At 36.0% G+C, this 24890-nt stretch overlaps 1 protein-coding gene across 4 annotated transcripts in view; it reads right to left on the bottom strand.

The window, feature by feature from the left end:
* CFAP20DC (CFAP20 domain containing) overlaps positions 1-24890 on the bottom strand; it is a 67778-nt gene that overhangs the window by 13827 nt on the left and 29061 nt on the right. For 2 of the 4 annotated variants that reach the window (XM_059856695.1, XM_059856694.1), the window contains 6 exons: positions 24288-24462; positions 23613-23759; positions 18147-18478; positions 15993-16403; positions 10866-11075; positions 4665-4726 (listed from right to left, as the gene is read on the bottom strand). In XM_059856695.1, the coding sequence (XP_059712678.1) occupies positions 4665-4726; positions 10866-11075; positions 15993-16403; positions 18147-18478; positions 23613-23759; positions 24288-24462 (1337 nt within the window). Of the gene's footprint in view, positions 1-4664; positions 4727-10865; positions 11076-15992; positions 16404-18146; positions 18479-23612; positions 23760-24287; positions 24480-24890 lie in introns of those variants that run through there. The other 2 variants (XM_059856696.1, XM_059856697.1) reach the window with 2 other exon arrangements.

A 24890-nucleotide genomic window follows, 5' to 3' on the forward strand; every position in this document is an offset into this window, starting at 1 on the left:
TTAACAAGCTTTAACACGTTAGCTGCTTGGTTCTCCAAACCTTTTCACAGCTAAGCTTTTTAGCATCATGATTAAAAAAATGTAACCTGTTCAATTAGATGGTTCCTGGGCCATTTGCTTCTTTTGTCATGTTCTTTTTCATGCACATTATTGCTTGACAAATGCAGCAGAACTTTGCTAATTCAGATTAACGACTGGGAGATCTACTGCAAATTACTCTATTTTGTGGGTAAGTAACTGAACAAGTAAAATAAAAACCAAAGTACATTTTGTGATACATTGCTCTTGTTCACTTATTTTGACAACTGTTGTGTAATTTTATGCTACTTCATAATGTAATATTGTCTGTTTTGCAGAAGTAATGGTGGTGTATGATCTTATAATGAATCATAAGAATAAATATGCTTCTTTGTTTGAAAAAATCAGTCTTTAAATGTGCTTCTTAACTAAGTTATTCTGCTCTTCAAACCTTTGCATGGAAATACAAAGGCCTCTTGTGCCTGAATTTCACACCCTGCACGAGGGAGAGGTTCTGGTGTAGTGCAAATAAATGTTATAGCTGCAATCCCTCTTTTACTGCACCATTTCATGGGTGAGTTTAATTTTACAGAATCTCTCAACGGTATAATAACACATGCACCAGCTATTGGAATGTTTAGTTTTCATCTGGGATGGATGAGAGTACTTGAATGATGTCTTAAAGCTGAAGATACTTTCAATAATTGAAAGTTTACAGCTGATGTGTTTTTTATGCTGGAATCACTGATATTATGCAAATTATGCAAATGGCAGGTACCATGATAATGGCAATATGTATGGTAACCATAGGTTCTGAAAAAAGACTTCTCTAGAAGAAAATTTCAAAGAAAGAGAAAGAAATAATTTATTCTCTAAAACCAGCAGAGTGTTCAGAATACACAGAAAGAGGTGTTCATTATATTTATGCATAATTTATATTTATAACTAACATACCTAAATTTTACCAGTCATCAAGTTTCAATATAATTAAAAGATACTTTTAGTTAAAGGTACATGTTTATGCATCTCATGATTCATTACCTGAAGTGCTGTGCAGGCATATCATTACAAAAATAAGAAAATTGCATTGTTGGATAAAGTAGCAACTGAGGATTAGGGTTCTTTTTTTCCCCTTAAGGTAAGACCAACAACTTTTTTAAAAGAAGTTTTAAAAGTTATTGTCCTCCTCAAACACACCACTCTCCATATCAGTGAAACACTTTGTGGTGACAAATCTCAAATCTATAACATGTACCATAAAAGGGATGAAAATGTTATTTACTTTTCTTTGGGTCGATTGCATTGTTTAGTTTTTTGGGTTTTATGGATTGTAGAGGGAAGAATAATGCTGGCATCCCCATCAGTCTAACAAATGTAGGTTGCAATGACAAGACAACCTGCTTCAGTCAGCTCATACCAAGCCCACATGAAGGGAGGTCAATGGCTCTTAATCATTTGTCAGAGGCTGCAGAACTTATCAGCTGGTTTTAGATAGAAGAAACGGAAAAAGAAACATCTGGATAAAACCTAATTGACATGACATTTGGCACAAGATTATTTAAGTAAAATACACTTCTTGTAACAGGATACTCAATTGAATGTTGAAATATTTGTGCCCTACTTCAGTGCAGTTTCTGTGGAACAACTGTTTGAACAAGAGGAACAAATTTTATTTGTGGTTTGGGAAGAGTTGAGTAGGATGCCAAGACAGGATCTAGCAAGGCAATGTTTATAAAGAAATAGTTTTTCTAATAAGTTGAAACCTTTCTTTAAGGCAGAAAAATCATCTTTTATCAGAAATAAATGTTCTGGAGAGCATCTGTAGAAGTATAAAATTCTTTAATAAATTAGGTTCCAGTGGTCTTTTTCAGAGAATAGCTCTGGATGCCACAATTCAGTCTGGCTGAAATTCTAGAACACTTATGATTTTCCAGGATTTCCTTTAGTGAAACTTCCAAGCCTTCTATGACACACAAATAGTCTGGAGGAGAAAATCTTACTGAGTGGATGCTGGTTATATAGCAAAATGTAGTCCTTGCACTGGAGAAGAAGCAACACAGACAGTTACAGCTCCCTGTGTGCAGAGAAGAAAGCAATTCCTGAGCTCTGCCAGCAGCTCATCAGTTGTGGGAATTGCAGGGCCAGGGCAGGAGCAGCCACATCCCCTCACTCCCTGGCCCTGCAGCCTCAGCTGTCTCCTTTCATTAACTGGTTCTCTGCCCTGCAGAGCAGCCCCAGCTGGGCTGGTTTCTGTGGCAGGAGCAATATTCTTGGCAGAGTTATGACCTTTACCCAGTGGAACCAATGGACAATGAGTCTCTTTATTGACTGAATTTCCATTACCTGCACAGGCTTTCTTTCCTGGCTTGTCCTTTTATCTTATTATGGACAGAACCTACATTTACTGGACAATAGCTTCCACATTGGTCTCTTCATTTCCCAGAAGATATCACTACTACACTTTTAGAAATTACTCTCAAGACCTGTTCTTTACCCCTCTTTACAAAAAACTATTTGTTCACTCAGCAAATGCACCATGTAACTGTCTTTATACCCACACACCTAAAGGGGCTGTATTTCAAATATTCCATGTGTTCCCTACAAAGCTATAGTAGGCTTACAAAGTTTTAGACATTTTCTAGTTGCTTATACAGGATTTGTTAAAATTTCCTTTAGAAGCAGTTTAGGAGAAAGTTATAGAATTACCATTAATTTTATTTCCTCCTTATTTAGGTACACATCCTCTGTCAAAAAATTACAGTTTTCCATTAGAAATGAAAGGTAACGATGTGAATAATGGTATTCAAGTCACATCCTCTCCAGTTTTTATATCATGATGCAAACTGACCTCATAATTTTGTCATCTTCTGTATTTACAGCCCAATAATGCTTTTCTGGCAGTTCACAAGGGTTACTGAATTTATGAGGCACTTGCAAGTCAGGTATTTTATGAATACCACCTGCATTTCTCGAAAATGATTTCTAGGGAAATTTAAGTCTACTGTGTGTACTGGATTAAAATAGCATAAGAACTAAGTAATAAATTATACTATTTTGTTTTAAATTTTATTATATGGAAATACAAGTTTTCATTGTTGATCATATTAACTTGATATGATGAAACACTTTCTTTTTACAGATAATGGTGTTTATTTGTTTTTCCAGTATATAAAATGTACCAAGTACCAAATTGCTTTAGCACACGCATAAAAATAACTTAATAAAACCTGACTTAACCAACATATGGGCAAAAAGAAGACAAACAATGTAGCTTGCACTAAAATATAGGCAATTGTAATGTCATCAGAACTATAAAATCAATTTTGGAATAAAGAGTCCAAAGTTCTGTCTCAAGGTACCTCCTGTTGTACTCTGTGGACTGTAGTCAATTATCTCTGTCCACTTCATCCATTCATCCATCCAACTTATAAGGAGATGGTTCCTTAGACAACCATCACCCAAGGCAGAGAGGTCTTCTAGACAAACAGAAGTACCTTGATTTACATGTGAAAGGGAACAGCAATCCAGGATTATTCTTTTAACCCCAGTAATATATTGGAAATATATGGCTGTGTCTTGCAATAACTGATGCAACTGGGTGAACTTGCACAGAAAGTTTCAGATTTTTACTTCATAAAATCTAATCAGATCTTGAATCCATAAAAATATGGATAGCAAGTGAGACAAGTGGCTGAAAACATCTGTGTGAGGAGAAACACTGCACAGCTGACTGACAGTGAGCTCTCAGAAAACATTTCAGAATGTTGGTAAAATATAAAGAAGTTGTAACTGAAATGTCCTCTCCTCCTATCCCTGCCCCCCAACACACATATATCATCCAGTTAAAACTTGGACAAGCAAAATCCACATTAATGACACCAAGTGAAAGTGAAATAGGACTGCTTTTAAAAATTAGTACACCTCTTGTTCAGGCAGTTAAAAAATTGACAAAGTGATGTTAGAATTTCACAGGTACAACGCAGGTCTGAAACTGGACAATTAATCTTGATTGTCTCAACAATCTCAATGTGATTAATTTTCCTTAGCCACCTTCTCCCCTTGTCATCTCACCTTACAATGAATTCACAGGGATTTTGTTCCTGATTCCAAACAAAACAGATCAAGCTAAAAATCTGCCACACAAAATATGCTGTAGACAGGATCCTTTTGCTCTATCCCCAGAGTGTTGTTATCCCCTCTCCTCACTGGGCCTTCTATTGAAAAAAACCCTTTCTTAATAAGTAGCATTAAAATCTTTTGGAACCAATTGATTCCCTGACACCTACAGTCACATACAGAATTCTGGCTCTAAGCCTTCAAAGCAGAGAGGGAGAAAGAAATAGATGAGAGTGTATGTATGTGAGATGAGGACGATTTGCTGAATCACACATCAAAGCAGATGCAGGAGCAAGGCCTGTGTCAGATTCTTTAAATACACAGTGGTACATCCAAAACATGCAGGGTTCAGTTCTGTGTTCCCAGACAGCTCAGACATACTGTAGACAATGACTGAAACGAGCAATAAAGCCCTCTGAGAGGAGGTTGCAATTGAAAAGAGATTGAAGATTAAATCAAAGAGTGTCACATTTAATATTCAGAACACTCTAACTGAATCCTTACTGCCTGGGCTATAAATGGAATCTTACCGTGGGCTGGAATGGGCAAGTGGGCTCATTTCTTTCTGATAGTGATGCTGCTGACTGACAGGCTGTGGAAAACAAAAAGAATGGATTGTTGAGAAGTATGTCAGAGATCTGCTATGAGCATATACATTTGCAGCTTCTGATATTAGAATTTTACAGTCTTTTTTCTTATCTGTGAAATTAAAAATGGATATTCTGGTCCTAACTGTACAAAAGTACAACTTTAAAGATGATTTTTGTCTGGGTGGAAATACATATGAATTAAGGAGGTGATCACCCATTTATTTCTTTGCTGCCTGTGAGAGTTTTGGGACAGTCAGGAGACTTCCCAAAGAGATGGAGGGTGGTAAAGTCTGGTATGACAGAAGAGTCTGGATTGAACACGAGTACAAAGCATGAGGAAGAAAATCTTGTTAGGATCTGTGCAGAACGAACCATTTTTAAGAGTAGAAAACACCAAGGGAGAGGTAAGAGGGCTGGCAGACCAGCTTATAAGCAGTAACAGTAATTTTAGCAGCCCCAAATGAAGATTACTGAAGCCCATATGATTCTCCATGGCACTGCAGCTTTGAAGCCTGAATTAAGCTGTTCATGAATAGCTAAGAGTGGACTGTATGAATGTTCTTACAAGACATGATAATTTCCCAGTCAAATCTTACCTGCCCATTGTACATGCCCCAAAATTTCAAACTACATTTGGTTTATGGCATTAAAAAGAGTTATTTGCAAGAAAAATCAATATTCATAAACTGATGTAAAAATTCAAGAATTCGAAAATCCACAACTACCTTTTCTCCCAGAATATGTGTGGCTTTACCAGAAGAGAATCTCCCTGCCATTATCACACATCTCAAAAGCAGTTCTAAACAAATCATTGAAGGAAATGCAATGCAACAGTGAAAATGTAGGCATACAGTGACAATACTTGTTCAATTTAGTGCATTAAATGCTAAAATAAAAAAAAAGTTATTAAATTATTTTTTTAAACAGAAATTAATATAAAAATGAGTATGTCCACCTGGTTTCAGAAAATGGAAAGAGATTTTGTAAAATATATGTTCAGGATGAATGACATCCCAATTACTACCAAATATGACTCACTGCCTGGTGGTGGCTAGTGCAATTCCCAGATGATAGCTAGTGGAAGATGAAGACAAGACAGAGAGTGAATTAGTCAGTCTATGAACCAGAATATCTGTCTAAATAATTTTTAGTCTCATTTCATAGTAAAGAATACTCTTCCTCAGTTTTGCAATTTGACTTGATGTGAACAGATCCCTCCAGGGGTTGTCAAACTGAGCTCACAGTTGGCATAATTCTGGGTTTAAATAACATTCCTCTTGTCTGTCAGACTTCAGTTCTGCCAGACCATTTCTGTGTTAAGTGGCTTTCCTTCCTCAAGACTCACAAAGGAGGCCAAAAGACCTTCCAGAAATTAGATATGAACCTGGAAGTAGTATTTCAAATATCTTTCAGATCAAGACTTATGTGACTGAATTTATATTTAGGAAGTTGCTTGTGGAACAAGTCATCTTTCTTCTCTGTGAGTACTCCTAACTCAAAAGACAAGTTTTAGTGGTGAGCATAATTTGGATTCTGCTAATGCAACATTATATCACTATTATACCACTACAAGCTTCCAGGATATATCAGTGAGCAATTAGGAGAATCATCCTTCTCTTTTGCATTTCTGATGAAAAACAAGGACCATATGCAGTAAGATATCCTGAATTCTCCAACAGATCTCTCTCCAAAATGTTTGTGTTGTGTCTGAATTGGTGTCTGAAGTGTGGAAAAAACTATCCAAGAAGCTGAATGGGCCAATTCTCTGACAGGGCAAGAAAGTCTTACAAGATCTCTAGAAAAAAGCAAGGCATTTAAACAGAAATGTTTTGTAATCTTTGCAAATTTTCTTGGATAATGTATGTATGAGTGAGTATAAACTTCACATGACATTCTGCAATACACAGAACTGTGTCTTTCATAGTGTTGCAAATCTAGCATGGATTTTCATAGGTCTTAAGATTTAAGAAAACATTCAGGTAAGACATGGTCAAATAAAAAATTTAAAAATATTTTGTTCTACAAACACATATTTTTGAGTTGAAACTGTGCCCCCCACACATTTTACAAGGGTTTACAATTCTCCTTCAAAGTAAACCCACTTTAAAGTAGAAGTTTTTCATATTTATAACTGAGGCTATACTAGCTAATGTATAATATTCAAAGTGATTTTATTCCTTTTTGGCTGTCATAGTTTACAGCAGCAGCTAAACCACTTACATTTCAACATTTTCTCCTGACAGCATATATTCAGTTCTTGGTAGACTGTCATAGAATATAAATCCACAATTTCAGTTCATCTGTTTTGTAGTTGTTAAGGACATCTGTTCTAACTGCAGCTCAGTACTATGATTGATCTATGTGCCTTTACATTGACAAGGGGTTCTCAGATTCATTAAAGTCAGTAACATGACACTTTTCAATGACTCTGGAAATCAGGCTAAAAATGGTTAAGTGGTGAAAAAAATTAAACTCACTTAGAATGTGGTTTATATATAGAATATTACTTTGATACATAAATTCACTATCTAACATGATTATACCCTGCCCTGCCTTGCAAAACATCAAAGGTATTTCAAAATTAAAGATGCTCAAAAAGCTGCCTTCTGGTGGTGCTGTTGCCATAGATTCCACCTAAAGGACACAAATGTATAAAATGAAGAAAAATTTGTAAGAAAATACTCCTTATTTATCTTTGAAAAACATAAGAGAAAGCAATTGATACTACTGATTTAAAGATTTAGAAAGATACAACCTGGAAACACATGTAAGCATGAAAGTTTAATCATGACAAGACTTTCAAGATGTACTTAATTTCTTAAATTTCAATATAAGGCTTATTTCTATTTCTTTTCTATATACTGCACTGCTAAAATAATTTACCTGTGCAACTGGAAGATGGCTACAGATCTATATCTATATACACATATATATCTATAAAGTTTTCTACAGTTTGTACATCTTATTCTGGAAGGATTGAACATTTGAAAATTCTCCTAAACAATAGTGGCACTAAAGATCAGAGACATAAAAACAAATCTGCTTTTATTCTACACAGATATTTTTTCCATAAGAAATATATATAGGGAATAAATCTATATATAAGAAACGCTTCTTTATAAAAACTGGAAGCTGAGAAAATGATGAGTTTACTGGTACTGGGGGATGAAGGGATTGAGAGCAGCTCTGTGGAGAAGGATTTGGGAGTATTGGGGGTTGAAGAGCCAGACATGACCTGTCAGACCAGAATGCCAATTGTATCCTGGGCTGCATCCAAAGGAAGCATTGGCAGCAGGTTCAGGAGGGAATTCTGCCCCTGTGAGAGCCCACCTGGGGTTCTGTGTGCAGCTCTGGGCTCCTCAGCACAGAAAAGACTTGGACCTGCTGGAGTGAGCTCAGAGCAGGGCTGCAAAAATTATCAGAGGGCTGGAAGATGTCTCCTGTGGAGAGAGGCTGAGAGAGTTGGGGTTTTCAGCATGGAGAAAAGAAAGCTCTGGGAAGATCTTACTGCAGGCATTCAGAACCTAAAGGAGGCTTTACAAGAAAGATGGGGACAGAGTTTTTAGTAGGGCCTGTTGTGGACGGACAATGAGCAACAGTTTTAAACTAAAAGAGTGTAGATTTAGAGCAGATGTTAGGAAGAAGTTTTTTAGAATGAGGGTGATGAGGCATTGGAACAGATTGCCCAGAGAAGCTGTGACTGCCCATCCCTACAAATGCTCAAGGCCTGGTTGGATGGGGATCTGAGCAACTGGGTTTAGTGGAAGGTGTCCTTGCCCAGTGGTAGGAGGGATGGATTAGATGACCTTTAAAGGTCCCTTCCAAATGAAAGTATTCTATAATTCCATTAGTTTATGTCTTACAGAAAGAGAATGCATGACTAAAGAATTTCAGCTAACCATTTGAATAGTGGCACAGCATTGCTACTCCCAAGCCTTCTGAAATGTTGTAAGCATATCAAAATAAACTGCCCTTTAACATCAGCATACCAACAATTCCCCCAACTATTCTTTTAAAAGCTTCTGTGTTAAAAGAATGTGGGGTGATTAAATAATCACCTCCACTAACAAATATTGTTAAAGCCTACTTAGATACCAAGGTCTACAAAGTGAATTTTCACCCTCACCTCAATATTCTGCGTTTTTCCAAATGCTGGAACAGAATTACATCGAGTAGTGTTAAACACACAAGCCCATACTGAAAAATCTTCCATCATATCCATGAATAGCTGGTGCTCTGGCTGATGTCTCAGCAAGGAAAATATGAAGTGCAGCAGGAGATTCTGGGGACTGAGGACACTGTGCTGGTCCAGTGCTGCTCTCCACAAATGCTGAGGTAAATGGGCATGGAAGCCCTCGAAAGCTGAATTTCTTTGTTTTTGAGAGGGACTAAGTGGTGGTCTTTATCTGAGAAAGTTTAGGTTTCTTTCCTAAATTATCCTTCCTTGGAAATGAGGTTCTTGCCATTGTATCTTGAACCCTCAATGTCCACCTTGCAAAATGCAGAGGAGAAACCTGACAAGGCTGAACGTGTAAGGCACACCAAACTCTTCAGTCAGCTGAATGAAATGTGAAGAACTGTCTCAAAGACAAAATCTTGTTTTTATGCTTGAATTATGTAGAGAAAGATAGTCATAAAGGGCTGTTATGAAAAACTACAACTATATTAAATTGCAATTTATATCACTAACCTATTATATCTAAACATTATTTTAGATTGAAGGTACAGAAGTTGATCAAGGCAGTAAGATCAAAGAATAGTCTTTGCAATCACACTGTGCTTCACTGAATACTGCAGCAGTACATTTTACTTTAAAAGTTCGTTTTGTTTTAGTCATGTAATTTGTATCAACCAAACCTGACGTGTCTAAATATTCTTATCAATTTCCTTATAATTAAACTACTAAAAAAATAATGAGACTGCTATTCTCTATATTTAATTGAGTTTCATTTGTCTGGTCTTGCAGATTTGTACCATGTTTGAGCCTATTTAATGAGTAGGGAGAAAACACATTGGAAATATTAAATTAACAAAATGCCTAGTGGAGATGTATATCAAATAGTTAATACCAACTAATGTTTCTCTGATGTCCTGCAAAATATTCCTCTGTAAATCAAGTTCTTAATTGTACAATCACCCACTTATCAACACATTTCTTCTCATTTGAAACCTTTATTTAACAGGGTACTCCAAAGTTCCAGCACTGTGTTGATCATTCACTGTGGAGAGTTGCTGCTACAGGCCTCTATCTGGACCCTGTAGAACCTTGAAGGTAATTTGCACCTAACATTTTAGAGCATTTACTCTGCAATAGTTTATATTGGGGCAACACAGCTGGGTTTAGTTTCCTAACATTGGATTTTCCTCAGAGCTGTGCTATGTGCTTTACTTAAGCCACATTCATTGTTTATTATTGCCTCAACTGTAATAAAATAACAGCTATATTGCTGATATATATATATGGAGTATGAGGTTATCTAGTTTTACAGCAGCTCCTGCTAATACCTTTATATAGTTCCTGAAATGTTATTCTGTGCTTTCATACATTCAATACTTTTTGGTGGAATGCAACAAATACTCTGCTTCTTATAGCAGTACTGTGCATAGTGCAGCTGTGTGTGATTCTGTATCACTTTGTACCAGGACAAATAATGATCCAAGGTGTAAAACACAGAATGATCACATACTAAGTGCTCAGAACTACTGTAGCTTTTTGCTGCTTTCTCCTGCTTCAGTTCTTTAAACATTCAGCTTTTCAGTAATGAGACTTTATCGTTGTAAGAAGCAATTATTTTCCATTACTCACACTGTAATGCAGCTGCTGACTGGTGTATCTGGGTTTCATTCATTTTGGAACTATTTTTAAGTACTATATCACACACCTGCAGGTTGTCAGCCACTATTGTGATGAACTGTGCAGCCTACATGATTATTCAGAATTCTAGGAAGGAATATATATAATAGATTTGCTCTTTTTCCATGGTGGTACTAGAGAACGTGCTGGAAGTGCATGTGTCTTGGTGAAATGTTTTACTTGATAAGTTCTAAGAGCCCTTGTTAATGATACCTTAAATTTCAATTCTACTCAAAGAAAATTTAGTATTCAAGGCCCCTGAGAAAATACTGTGGGTTTAGACTTACTGGTGAGAAACAAGAGTTCCAGGTTGCTGTATCATCATCATCACTGCTTATACTTAGGCTGACATTGCAGCAATTGATCTGTGTGGCACTCAGCCCATGCGAGATCCCAGCATCCCATAATTCTTCATTTTGTTGTCTCTTCATGCTGGCCAGCATCTGTAGTTCAGATGAACTCAGTCTATTTGACTGGTACTTTTTCCTGTCATACTCCTGTGAAATAAAATGGAAAAGTCAACAATATAGACAGGATCATGCAACAGAATAGATGAATGAAACCCAGAGAGACCTTGGAGAATCTCTCAGAGAATCTTCAAAAAGCTTCAATACTGAAAGAGAAACAAAATGTTTACTAGAAAAAAAATAGTTAACAGATTTCTGTTCATCTATGAAGATCAAACATATTTATAAACAATTACAGGAAGGAAGAACACCACAAGCACTGCATGAACTGCAGTTTTGATCCAGGGTGTTTGGTGAGGTTGCTGTTCCACTGCAATTAAAAATAGAAGATAAAAGCAGGCCTTAAGAAGTTCAAAAATCCATCAGCTGTTAAATGCAAATCTTGAATTAAAGCCAATCCCACAGTTAATCACATTATCAACACCATAAATGTAACATTTAGTTATTGGTCAAGCACAGCATAAAATTTCTCTGGAAAGCCATGTCAACACTAAATTGCAAAGGTTATTCTGGCAGTTTGCTAGTGTATGAATTTTCAATGTCTTTTCACTTTTCTTCAAATCCACTGGTGGAATTGTTAATATAACCCTAATGTTATAACTAACTTGTTCCAAGGCCAAAAGCTGCAAGCACATACTAACCATTTTGCTTTTGATACTTAAGCCTCACTCAAAACCTTAAGATAGTTTAAAGTCACCCAACCTGCTGCTGGCACTATCTTTGTTTAAAGAACACCTCCTTTAAGAAAAGCTTTCCCCTTTTTAAAGTGTCCACATAGATTGCTCTTTCACAATTAACAAGTCTAATACTTGACATTTAGTTTTGGTTTTAAATGTAAGTACAAAGCATTTCTGCTTGAGAAGTGAATCCAGGCAGTGAGCAGGACTTGAATGGATTTAGATCACTGGAGTATTGGCCAGTGGGCTGTGAGACTCTCTATAACACTACCCCACCGAGGGACAGAGCTTTGATTCTAGTGAAGAGAATGGAGCTTTTAGACCAGGAATGTATCACATTCATGGCAGAAGGGAGGATCTCAGTCTCTTTTGCTGTGAGAAGGCATTGGGTGACTGAAGACCTCAAGAACACACACAAGTCAGCAGTACAACTTTTCTTGCTATGAAATGTGGTGTGTAATGTTTTAGTGTATCTTCAAGGAGTACAGAAGTCCCCTTACACCAGAATTCATAGTGAAATTTTAATTCCTTTGCTTTCTTCCTCTGTGTATAAGATAAAAAGTACAAGAAGATGACAGAAGATACAAAGCATAAGATGACAGAAGCAGTTTGCACAGTTACCATTCCTTTTTCACAAACCTCACTAATGAGGTCCAAGCTTAATTCCTGAATATTGTGATGACTGCTACCATTTTTAATCCTAAAATAATGTGAGATGTTTTCTCTAGACCCTTTCTGAATGCCTGTTAAAAGCTCAGTGACTATTAGTCATTTGTTCACCTCACCCAAAGCTCTTTGATGTGCTTGGGGAGCCTGCTTTGCTCTAATGGATCAATAGTCTACCAGATCTGCAGCTGCTGTAACTTTTATTGATCTTATTGAACATGCTGATTTCCTGTTAATTTTCCTAGATATAAACCTTCTGCAGTTATTTGATTATTATAAGAGAAGCTTTGGCTTATCTTTCTTCCTTCATATAATTGGTATGCAGTCATTAAGCTGACAGAATGAACTGGTGCTCTGCAGAATAAAAGCACTAACTATGGAAAGAACTTTTTTCTCATTCTCTTTTTAATAAAAGCACAAAAAAATGTCCAAACTTGCTTGTCTTTTCCTTTACATCTATAAAGAACGATGCATAGATTTGTGGAATTATTACAGCATAATTCTAAACATCTGCTGTTCCCCTCCCTGGTTTATTTGAATTTGTCATTCTGTTTTCTTTTCCTCTAATGGTCTCACTCTGAAAACCACACTCAGGAAGGAGAAGAGAAGCTATGACCATTTTCTGTGTTAAATATCCCCTACAATAAACTAATGAAGGAGAAATAGTCTGGAATATTTATTCTTCAAGTTCAGATGACTTGTACCAACAAGCCTCTTCAAAAAATTTTACATTGTCTTTGTTGGTTTTCAAAGAGAGAATTTGAAAACTGAATTTGAAATTAAGTTAACTTTGTAATTTAGGAGAATCTTTCGATGTAAGAAGTAATTTTGCAATACTCCTAAATTTGTCTAAAATTAATATTTCATTTAGTAATTAAAAGCTTATCTTGTCTATTTGAATATCCTTCCCTTTTTACTAAGCATTAAAAACTTTTGCTAGATTGATAAAACCTGTTGTTTAAAGGATTTTTTTCATATGTAATGACATTTGCATTCTTCTAGGTTCAAATGATTTATTCAGAATTGTTTGAATGTAGTTATACGTGTGGAAAACTTTAATTACCAGCTATCTACATGCCTGCACTATTTCCCAGAGGGCTATACTTCTTTCTTAATTAAAAATATTTGAACTTAATAATAGAGAACTCTATTAAAACATGAATAAAACATTGCAAGAAACCTGGTCCTTAAAGCATATTAAGCAGCAGGCAAATCAATTGCAGAAGACTTGGTTAAGCACTTTTTTCCTTTACTGGTCCCTTGTATAAGCACAAAAAGAAATGTCAAAGAACTCCAAGGAAGAGCTTCTGTAAAATTTTAAGACTTGATCAAGTCTAAGACCTAGATATGCCAGATAATTTAATCTTATGTTTTGTACCAATAAAACAAAATCTGTAGCTAATGAGTTTCTACATTAATAATAGGATTTGTTCTTGAAAAAAAAATACTTACAAGCAACAAATCACATGTGCAATACATTTACAGCTACAAGTGCAGTATGGTAATAACCTTATTGTCTAAATTAGTAATCAACTATTGCAATCCACTCAGAGAGTCTGCATTTAGCTGTGTTCTACAGGGCAAAGTTGATGACTGCATTAAACACAGATAATATCTTTAAGGAAAGTAATACATGTATAATTTCATTTATTATGGACAAATAGGTTACAGTTATGATAAGTAATAAACAAAATTGAACTGTAATTGGAACAATTTTCTAAAACTTGAAAGTATCAGGAAACAAGGAATACATTTAATTGCCAAGATGTAAGCAGCTGCTGGAAAAAAAGAAGGATTAAATTGCTACAAACTATAATAGGAGGGTAAGGGAATGAAAAAATATAAACAAATTTTATCATACACATTCGCTGCATATTACCATCTCTAAGAAAAAGAGAATCAGATTATTGGTATCAGCTGGGGCTTTTCCTATCACTGAAAATTACAGAAACATTATCTTCTTTCCAAATAGAAATGAACCCATGCATTGCTTTCTTCCACATTTTCTACATCACTAGTGGCAATTCTAATGTCTTTTCCAGATCATAAATACATAGAACATATGCTACTATTGAAAGGATTTTCTTTGCTTTTTAATTTTTTTTGCTTTTCATAGTCTTTAAAATCACCAGCCACTGATACTTCTCATGATAATAAAGTCTCAGCACTGCTTCTGATTTTCACTTGCACTGCTGTGTTTCATTCCCCTTGCTTCCCCCTAATCTACTTCTTTCCCAAAGTCTCCACAACCTTCATGGAAAAGGATGTTCTGTTTTCATCAGGAAAAGGGCAGAGCCTTCAGCAGTCCAATAAACTACTTGCAGCATACAGGAAGAGATTTCCACAATCCCCAGTCTGAAAGACAACCTCACAGAACTGAAAGACACCTAAACCCTAGCCCTGCACCAGTACTAAAAGAGACTCATTTCACAAAAATGAATCTGTGTCAGGGCAGGATGAACATTTCCCCATCAAGGACACACACAAAAGCTGAGAGCCCCTGCAGAAGAGAAGAGTTTATTGTTTTGATCCCCATAGGTGTACAATACCTGGGGACCAACGATATTATAAGAAATTCAAGATATATCCAAGATACAAGAAAACAAACCCCATGCTTACAATAATGATCATGCTTGCAATAATGATCATGAGTTCAATTCAACATTCCTGTGTTGAATTATCCACAAAAATTCACAAAACAGCAATCCTGGGACTAAGTACCCTAAAACACCTAGACCTGTAAAAGAGACACCTGCAAGGGAATATGATACACAGCCATCAAGTAGGAAGTGGCACAGGTAAGAATATTAATTAAAAAAAAAATTCATTGCATTTTATAACAAAGAGAAGAATAAGAAAGCACCAGGAATGAGACAATGCCTTAAAAAAATGAAAATACATATTTTTTTCCCCACAAATAGCAGTTAAAGGTTGAAATTCACAGTCATAAGGCAAAGGCCATGTAGATGCAAAAAGCAAACACACAAATCTCTGGGAAAAAACCTCCACCACCAGTTATTCACCACCCTTCCTGAAGAAATGGCTAAGCTAAGGCCTGCTGGAAGGAAACCTGCAGGGCCCTGCTGCTGAGCTCCCCTGGGAGCTTTCCCTGTCCTTGCCCTGGTATTCTCCCCAGCCATCCAGGGCTGACTGCTGGACAGAAGCTGCCTGGCTGCTGGCTCTCAGGCACATAATTTATCTTTGCTCAGGGCTGACACAGAGAGACCATGAAATACCCAAATTAACACTCCTTCTGTGGTCATTCGTTATCACAGCAATTTAAAATCTGCCAATTTTCCTCTGTAACCTTTCAGCCCCAAACTATTTTCCAACTAATTTAGTTCCAAAATGTGAGTTGCTCAGTGACACATCTTTTTATCTACAAACCTTTGTGATTTCTGTTATATTTGGAGTATGATTTTGTGTTCCACAAACCCTTACAAAATCAACTTTCAACGGATTGAGCACAGTAAATGCAGTTATGAAGAAGCCAGAATATATCAGAATGAAAGATGTACTATTAATCACTTCATGCAAATGGGTATATCTAATATAGCTTCTCTATACAATCTAATAATTCAATTTCAAAGTAAAAATCACTTACACAAGTCTGTGCTGTCAGACATGAACTTCCATTTGAAACTTTCTTGAGAGATGTTTTACTGACAGATCTTTCGAATTGATCTGAAACTCCCTCATATCTTTCAGTTTCTTCAGATACATTTCTAATTACTCTAAAGGACTTGGATTTACTTTGAATTGGAGAAAGAGAAAGGATAGGCTTTAAATTTCTCTGAAAGCTAATAGATTCTGTTTTTCTCATGGTGGAAGTCTGTGGTTTTGATAAGACGGCCTCTTCGAAGTTGTATTTGCTGTGTTCCTTATTCCAGTATTCATTTCCCTGTGACATCTTATTTAATGGGATCTCTTTAAAAACTGCTGAATCAGATGTTCCTTGTCTACTGTGGCTGTTCTCAATGTTCTCAGCACTTTGGATGAGTTCACTGCTGTCATTCTAAATTTAGGAAACAAAGCAAGAGTGGTTGGTTCCCTCTCATCATTACACAGTTCAGTTTTACATAACCTTAACACTTCAAAATCTCTCTTTAATCTCTGCCTCCTGTTTCTAAATTTACAAGGATTTTGAAAAACAGCTGCTTTTCCTGGCAAATACACTGACTATACCATAAACATATTCTTACATCTGAAGCTGATTTCACTTTTCAAAATGTCAGGTCAGATTTTGAATGCTGGTAATGTCCAAGACCTGTGTCTTACCTGACATTTATAATTTCAATAGAATTTATTACAGCTGTAAACCAAACCTAAGCAATGTGTCCATGATGGTGTCTTTCCACTGAATTATTAATATTCCATATTTTCACATTGCATCTTCAACTTAAATGTAGAAGCAGTAACTCCTGCTGAGATCACTTCAGTCTGCTCTGGTAATCATATGGTACTGGATATCATTCATTACCATTTCAATACAATTTAAGAATTTTAGAGGTTAGTTTATTAACCTTATATTCATGCTTCTAACAAAGTCTCTGCAAAATATCCCACGAATCAACTGTATGATGTTCACTCATACCCCATCTCAACAGCAATCAGCAGGACTGAACAGATGAAAAGAGAAATAATGCAGGAGTGCATCTAGTGTTTGCCTCAGTGTACTTATTCCCAAGAAAGGAAGGATGAGAGCAGCCTCATCCTCATCTCATGCTCTGCTCCTCTGCCATATGTTCCCACAGAGGATGTCAGGCAGTATCACCTGCAGTGCCTCTCACAGCTGAGGTGCAATTCTGCTGCACATGAAAGTGATCCAAGATTGTTACTGACTTCAGTGAGTCGAGGATTACACAGCATGAAATGTATGTTCAAGAAGATAATCCCTCAGTTTTATTAATGGCACACATTTTGGAAATTTATAGTTTGATTCCCTCAGTCATTCTGTAAAACAGTTAAATTCAGTCCATCTTGCCATTATGCAACTCAGTTACATTTTATTTCTCTGCTGTGTGCTACAGATTCAAATGGTAAGACACAGATTTTATAGTTAAAAGTGAAATATACTAGAATGTTCATAAAAGTAGGAACTTTAGCAGTTATTGTAATGACATAATGAAATCATTGCATACATTGACAATTCTGCAAATTTCTATATAGTATCAAATGATACTAGACAGATATACTAAAAAATTGTTTGTCTTATTTCATTAATTTCATTGCTGGGGGATTTCCACATTGCAAAAGAATTAAAGTTGGTGATGCTCAGACAGGATGTGCAGCAGAAATACCAATAATCAAGTGACATTCAAAAGCTGGAATTTTGTAATTCACTTTCAACAATGTCAATGAGAAAAACCAGTCTCCATTTGCAGTTTTAAAAGACACAATGAACTCCTATTTACTGAAGTCCTGAGCAACCATAAAGGGCTTGGATCTCACTCAAATCTATGATGCAGGTGTTTTTTTTTTTTTTTTTTTTTTAGTAATGATGCACAGTTCTGGCATCTCTCTGTTAGCATAGGGGCTGACAGAGTTAGGTTTCTTTTGTCAACTTGTTACACAGGGTACACCTGTTCTGAGTCCTGTATCTGGTTAGACACAGCAACCTGACAGAGACAAATCTACCCGTTGGTACATGGGGAAAAGATGATATATCCTCTCTGTCTGGCTTGAAGACAGAATCTCATCCTAGGAGTCTGAGGATGAGGACTGCTTTCTCAAGAGTTACATGCACAAAGTGGCCTACCTCCTCACTGCTGTCAGTTCCTTCAAAGCTATCTTCAGTTTTGGTTTGCTCCTGCTCTCCGTTACTGTCGAGCTCCAGCTCCAGTGGGGAAATGGAACTTTCTGGGGATATACTGGGAGACCTTCCATAAGGAGCTGATCGAGGTTTTGAGGAAAATGTGAAAACCTCTTTCTTACTCCTTTGATGACCAGCTGTTTCCCTGTTGGGAGGTTCAACAGAGGCATTCTGGGCTGAGGGTAAATTACAGCAGGCTGAACTTCCAGTAGCTTCAAAGTGCTCCTTCCTGTCCAACTGAATGCTCTCAGTGAACCTCTCTGGAAACTCCCATGTATCTGAAATGCACAATTTCAATGCCAAAATATGTAAATTGTCAGCTACTCTGATCATTCTCATTTTCTCAGAAAGCTGTACAGCAAAGTAAGTTTTTCTAATACAGAAATAATTTTCCAATCAAAAAAGAGTAAGAATGATGAGGATGCAATGAAAAAGATCAGGTTGCTTACAAAGTGCAAAGGTAATAAAAAAATTTCTAAACAGAGCTCAAAAAGTACACAGGCTTTGGTACAGGACATGTAACCCTGCCATTTGCACACCTGAAACTGTTCAGCCATCAAGATTTGAAACCCACAACTGAATTTTATTCTAGGAAAGCGTGATTTTATTTAATATGGCCATTGATCTTTTTCTATTGCCATTTTTTGCGTCTGACTTTTAAAAAATAATCACACATTGGTGGAAAGTTCATAATACTACAGTCTGCTCCTTCTCTACTGCTGAAATTCCACACTTTTACATTCAGAACTTATGGTTTAAATCTCAATTTCAAACTACTGTTCTGATAAAAAAGTGTGACATGAAAAATGTATAAAGATATCTGTCTCAACAGGTCTCACTGAATACAGCCACAACTAATCTGACAATTTTAAAACAAACAATAAACTGCAGAAATAGATTTAAAGATTGAGTGCACCAGATGTACATGAAAAGACCATTTTTATGTTCTTATTGTTAACTTATATTTTACTGTTTGGAATGATGGTATAGAAAAAAATGTCAATTTGATTGATTACAACCAATCTCAAATAGCATCTAAGAAAAGGAGAATTGCTCAAGTATGCAATACTCCCTTATCTTCATTAAAGGTAGTGTGGTGTGGATTATTCACTAGATATTGAAACTTTCCAGCTCCATAAAACAAAGTTACCATCAACCATATTTAAAAACTCAATGAAAAAAGACTAAAAATGTAATAATAAAGTAGCATTGCAATAATAAAATGCTTGCCACCACAGAAGACACTAAGTTTGGAAGGGTATTTTGTGCTTTACTGTGATATTTTACTTTTAGTTTTGTTAGAATTACCACTTCAGGCACATTCAGCAGCTTAGGAGGAGTGAAGGGTGGGAGGAAGTCTGAATCACCATAAATGAAGGCAAAAGAAAGAAGATTGAGATGCCAGGAGAAACAGCTGTCTTCTTACTGGGTTGCTGTGATTTTTCCAGTTTACTGAAGACAGACAGCAAGGCTACCAAACTCCAGTTAATATCCAGGAACCAGAGGAAGGTTGGGACTTGATGTATCTTGTATGACCATGGCTTGCATCTTGTTCCAGAAAAGACCATTTTTCAATCTCTTCATGAAGACCATCTTTAGTAAGAACCCCCAAGGCTTTTCAAGTAAACTCTTATTCTATTATCAAATCATTCTGGTTTAAAACAATGTAGTAGATTCTGCTTTTAATTATTATAAGCCTTGAAAGCTGAACATGCAAGTGATTTCATTTATTTTATAAATATTTTGGACTAGTTCATCCAAGAGCATCAAGAAATGAGTGAGACTACTCAAAACTTTTAGGAAACACCCTTCAATGAGTAAACCAAATGAATTTAGGTCTGTATCTATAACTACAGGCTCTTCAAAGGAGGGTACTGGAGCAGAAGTCTCCAGTCTACTATCATTCAAGATTGTGTCACATTCCTCTGATAACATATTTTTCAAAGGCAATTGGAATTACATGTGAATTACAAGTGGAATTACAAATAAAACAACTGAAAGCATAAGAGAAAACACAGTCATGAACATTTCACAGATTTTATGCTTTTGGTACACTTTACTATCTATATAAGCTACCTTTATTAAGCAACCATTTCCCCTATAAAAATGAAATGAGAAGAGGGATATTTTCATGAGCTTTTCAAGTGAGGCTGAACACAGAATTTGGATGTTCAAGGACAAATACTCAGGAACTGTTTTTTCCCCAACTGATTCTGTGATCTAACATGATTGAAAAACTCTGTCACAATAAATTAGTATTTTCAATTATTCAATTATTTATCCTGTAGGAATCTGGCCCATCAAGACTGAGATTGTTTTGAAAGTCTTAGGACCTGGAGATGCCTTGTTCACCAAAAGTGCTATGCAGAAATGACACAAAAATATTACTTATCCCCAAACTTCAACTAGACAACTCTTCAGGATGTGAAGACTCTTTTTCCCAGCTATTTTGGTTGCTAAGTCTAAAATGATGCTACCCTTTTTCCTAAGGCAAAAATATTAAAATTTTTACTGGCTGCATTTATCAAAACAAACAAATAAAAAAAAATCTTCAAAAGTTACCTTGCTAAGAAACTCTTTGTATTTTTTCTTATCTCAGCACTTTGCAGTCTTCTTTCCAGTGTGGCACCCACCCTTCCAGTTTAATTTAGACACATTTTATTAGGTTTCCCTGTTGGTGTTGAGACTAACACCAAAATACATAACATACACTCCTTCAGTATTCAGAAGGTTTTTTCCCCATGACAAAATTAGATTTGACATGTCTCATGCTGCCTTTGTGGTTTACAAATATGCACTAACAGCTCAGACCACTGTGAAGAGCCCTCTAGGGTATGGTTATACACTTAGTGTACAACCCACTTCAGGAGAATTCACTGATTCTTATGCACAGAGAACTGGGAAAGAGTAGAGAGGAGTAGCTTAATATTTTTGCCTACTGACTTAGCAACAACCCACTTCCCACACTGCAATCTCACCTGTTCTATTCTCATTCTAGAATAACTTCCAAGGCAGTTGTTGCTGTTTAATTTGTAGAGGGCATTACAGATAAAACTGTGTAATGAATTCTGAAGGAGACAATGTGACGAATCACATGCTTTTTTAGATTTTAAGTCAATTTTGAATGAAGTATCAAAACATGGAAAAGAAATCCTAAAGAACAGTTTTTATCAAGTGTTTAGAGAACATGAGCCAATTAGAGCCTTAAACTCCTGATTTCTAATCCTGGCTCTACCTCAGACATCCAAAAATTTCTTACACTTCAGTCACCATTATAATGTCTTGCCCAGATCAAAAGGAGTTCAGAAATATAAATAACTTCTTTAAAATGATTACTATCTCTATAATATTAGCCTGAATATTCTTCCTTTTTAGTCTAAGCCATCCTGTAAAGAACTACATTCATTTCTAGAGTTGTTGAAGAAATATACTTGAGTTAGGAATAAGTCAAACCCAAACATTCATTCACATAGCACAGTTCTTATTCTTAATGAAATATCCAGGGGACAGACAAAAAAGTCTGTATGATTTGAAGATGACATTTTATGCTGGTCACAGAGCTCAGCAACTTCTGTAATCTGTAGTCAGTGTAGCAGTCTTTCAATAGTCCCCAAGTGAAAGATACAGGGAGTTTTGGACTAAACAAAATCCCATTACCACTCCAACAAAAACTATACTAGAATTTCTTTTTAACTCATAATTTCCATGTCAATTGTAATGAATAATTTGGAGTGCATTCTGAGTAAAATATGCAAACTACTATGTAATCACAACATTGCAGCAAACAACATAAATGCAAGAATGATCACCTACATCTAATTAGCTCTTCTACACAGTCAGACTTATGCTAAAGCTTCTAATCCCAGCCTAACATTATAATGAAGGCTTCAGCATTAAGCAAATAAGATTGGCATAAAAAGTGTTCACTCATTTTATTTCTTCTCTCAGGTCAAGTTTATTCCACTTTGGATGAAATCCAGAACAAAGCCTAGAAGGGGATTTTGCTGATGAAGAAGTTGCTTATAGGAAGTTCTTCAGAAAAAATAAATCCAGTACTAATGGATAAAGAAATCATTAAGTCATCTATGTGAAATGAGATAACTTCATACACTGAAACAGAAATCTGCAGACTGAGAGTGACAACAGTGACAGGCAATGAAAATACAGGGAAAAAATTTGTAGAACTGTTCCTTACCAACTCACATAATGCATTTATCTGTCTGTACACACAACTAAGATTATAAAGAAACAGTTTTCATTATTTGAAATTCAAACAGCAAAAGAACAGAGTTTACCCATATCCTTCCTCAGTTCTCTGCCTCTGAATTTATGAGAGGACATTTAGACAGGCCAGCCTACTGCTCTAGGCTGTCTTTTCATATCACCTATATTTTCATAAAATAACAAGTGTTGATTAATTTTTTTTATATTCTGGCACTAGATAGAGGTTTTGGTGTTCTAGATGAAAAAAAAAAATTCAAGACAGTGATTCATGCCCCAGAGTTCTCAAAATTCACATAAACAGGAAGGAATTAAAAAATTCTCTGAAAGAATTCTCTATTTGCCTGAACATCTTGGATCTCTTTCAGTCAAATTATGGAACCCATAACAGCAATTATGAATTACTGAAACTGCCAGAGTATATCATCATTTCTAAATATCCCTAAAGAATAAACACAAAGGAAATCACTCACAATATGAGGGAAAAATCTCCTTGGTCAATTTTGAGAACTTTTGAGTAGTCCAACCACTTTTCAAATTGGTGACTATGCCTTCTATTAAAAAGTAACACTTCTGTTTCATAGAGACAAGGGATACTTTTGCCCCAAGAATGCAATTCCCAGACTCATGCAAAGGAAGTTGATTGACAATGTATGACAAAAAAAATCCACTTTTTTTGTCAGAGAGGTGAGAAAGGGAAAAAACTCAAAATGTAAGCTCAGGTGTCTTTCTGTGAATAACAAAAGAAATAAATCACCCCTGAACTCTATAAACAAAAGAACCCTTTCCCCTTCTTTTCCCCCCTCCCAGTATTACACAGGTACTGTAGTTAATATTCTAAACTCTTATCTAGGACAAATAAAATTTCTTGTACTTTTCATATTTGGAATCTTCAGTGTTAAATTTTTTAGGGATTTAAAGAATAAATTATTTTTAGTTCTTTTCCTTTAATCGTGAGAGCATGGAATTTTTCTTTTGATATTCATTCACTGCTCTGGTACTCTGCTTAATCCTGCAAATCTTTATCAATGCTCTAAAGCAATTCTGTTGCAGGGTGCTTGATTTCCATAATCCCCCACAACACAGATGTTTATTTTTTATATGAACTGCTTTTGGGTCCTTTGAAATTTACAACAGTCCTTCAGACCACATAGAACTGAAATGTAAAATAACATAAAATGAGTACCATACCATTGGTTATCTCCCATGTGGGTTTGGTTGCATTTCTTAGAGATAATCTTATATGACTGTCCTTGTCTGGTGATGGTACTTGTGGTGAGGTGAGCTGAAAATCTGCTTCTCCACTTACAGATGTTTTCTGAGCCTGAATTTCAGGGTCTGAAATGCAATGCAGAAATGAAATACCTGTGAAGACTCATATTATGTACATATGGGGTATTGTACTGGGATGCAAACATCTAAACAGCATGGGAATCTTGCAGGGCAGCAGGAACAGGGCAGCCACAAGGAAGGAAAAATTTATCACAAGGTATGGAAGAAGGGCAAACCATAGTAATTATACAAAACAGGCTTGCAGAAGTCTGCAAAACAATCAAGAACCACTGCAGCAGCTCAGTTATTTTCACAGCATGAGGAAAGAGGAGCATGTGTATAAATTGTGGGTACTGCCAGCAGGTGATGATCCCTGGCTCAATCACTCACAATACAAATAGCTGCAGAGAGAATGAGCATTTATTCACCCTCATACAGGAGAATAATTCATGATTTAATGAATATGTCTTCAGTAATTAATTAGGTAGATAAAGGATTAGAAAAACAAAGAATTAAGTCCTAGATTCAAAGGCACAATCATGCAAAAATCTGGCAGTTTGAGAAGTCTATATATTCTTTGCTTTATGCTCTTACCATTCTGATATTCATTTGCAGTTGTTTGGAGAGTACTTCTTTTGCCTCCTTGATCTAAAGTATCATTGCATGGCCAGAGTGGTAGCTCCAACCTCTCATTTTCTGGCATGGTTTCAGTTGGCATTCCTGAATTTTGAAGTTGGCATGATGTTTTGCTACCCAAGGTCTTTGTTACCTTGAAAGACATTATTTCTTGATGAAAGACAAAAATATAACAGCTTTCAAAATGCTCAAAGGTAAAACACAGATTATGAATTACACTTTTTTCCCAAATATATATTTCCAAATCTTTTTTTTAAACACTATCTTTTCACAAAACCTCATGGTAGGCTCTATTCAGTGTGGTATCTTCAATCTTTACAGTCAAGTAGCAAGCAGAGGTTTTTTTTCTACTGAGTGAATGGAACAATGCAAAGAAAAGGGAAAAAATTAGAATTCACTATCAGAATGAAAAGACTAAAACTTGTAGTTATTCTAGACCTCAGGAGTCTTTTCTTCTTTGAAGAAAGGAATATCATTTTACAACTTGACTTTCAAGTGACTTCCCACACAAGAGTTGGCTGGATCCCTTATTCTCAGTGTTAAACTGGAAACTGTAGTCCT

This window comes from Haemorhous mexicanus, chromosome 11, assembly GCF_027477595.1.
Source record: "Haemorhous mexicanus isolate bHaeMex1 chromosome 11, bHaeMex1.pri, whole genome shotgun sequence".
NCBI classification, from domain to species: Eukaryota; Metazoa; Chordata; class Aves; order Passeriformes; family Fringillidae; genus Haemorhous; species Haemorhous mexicanus.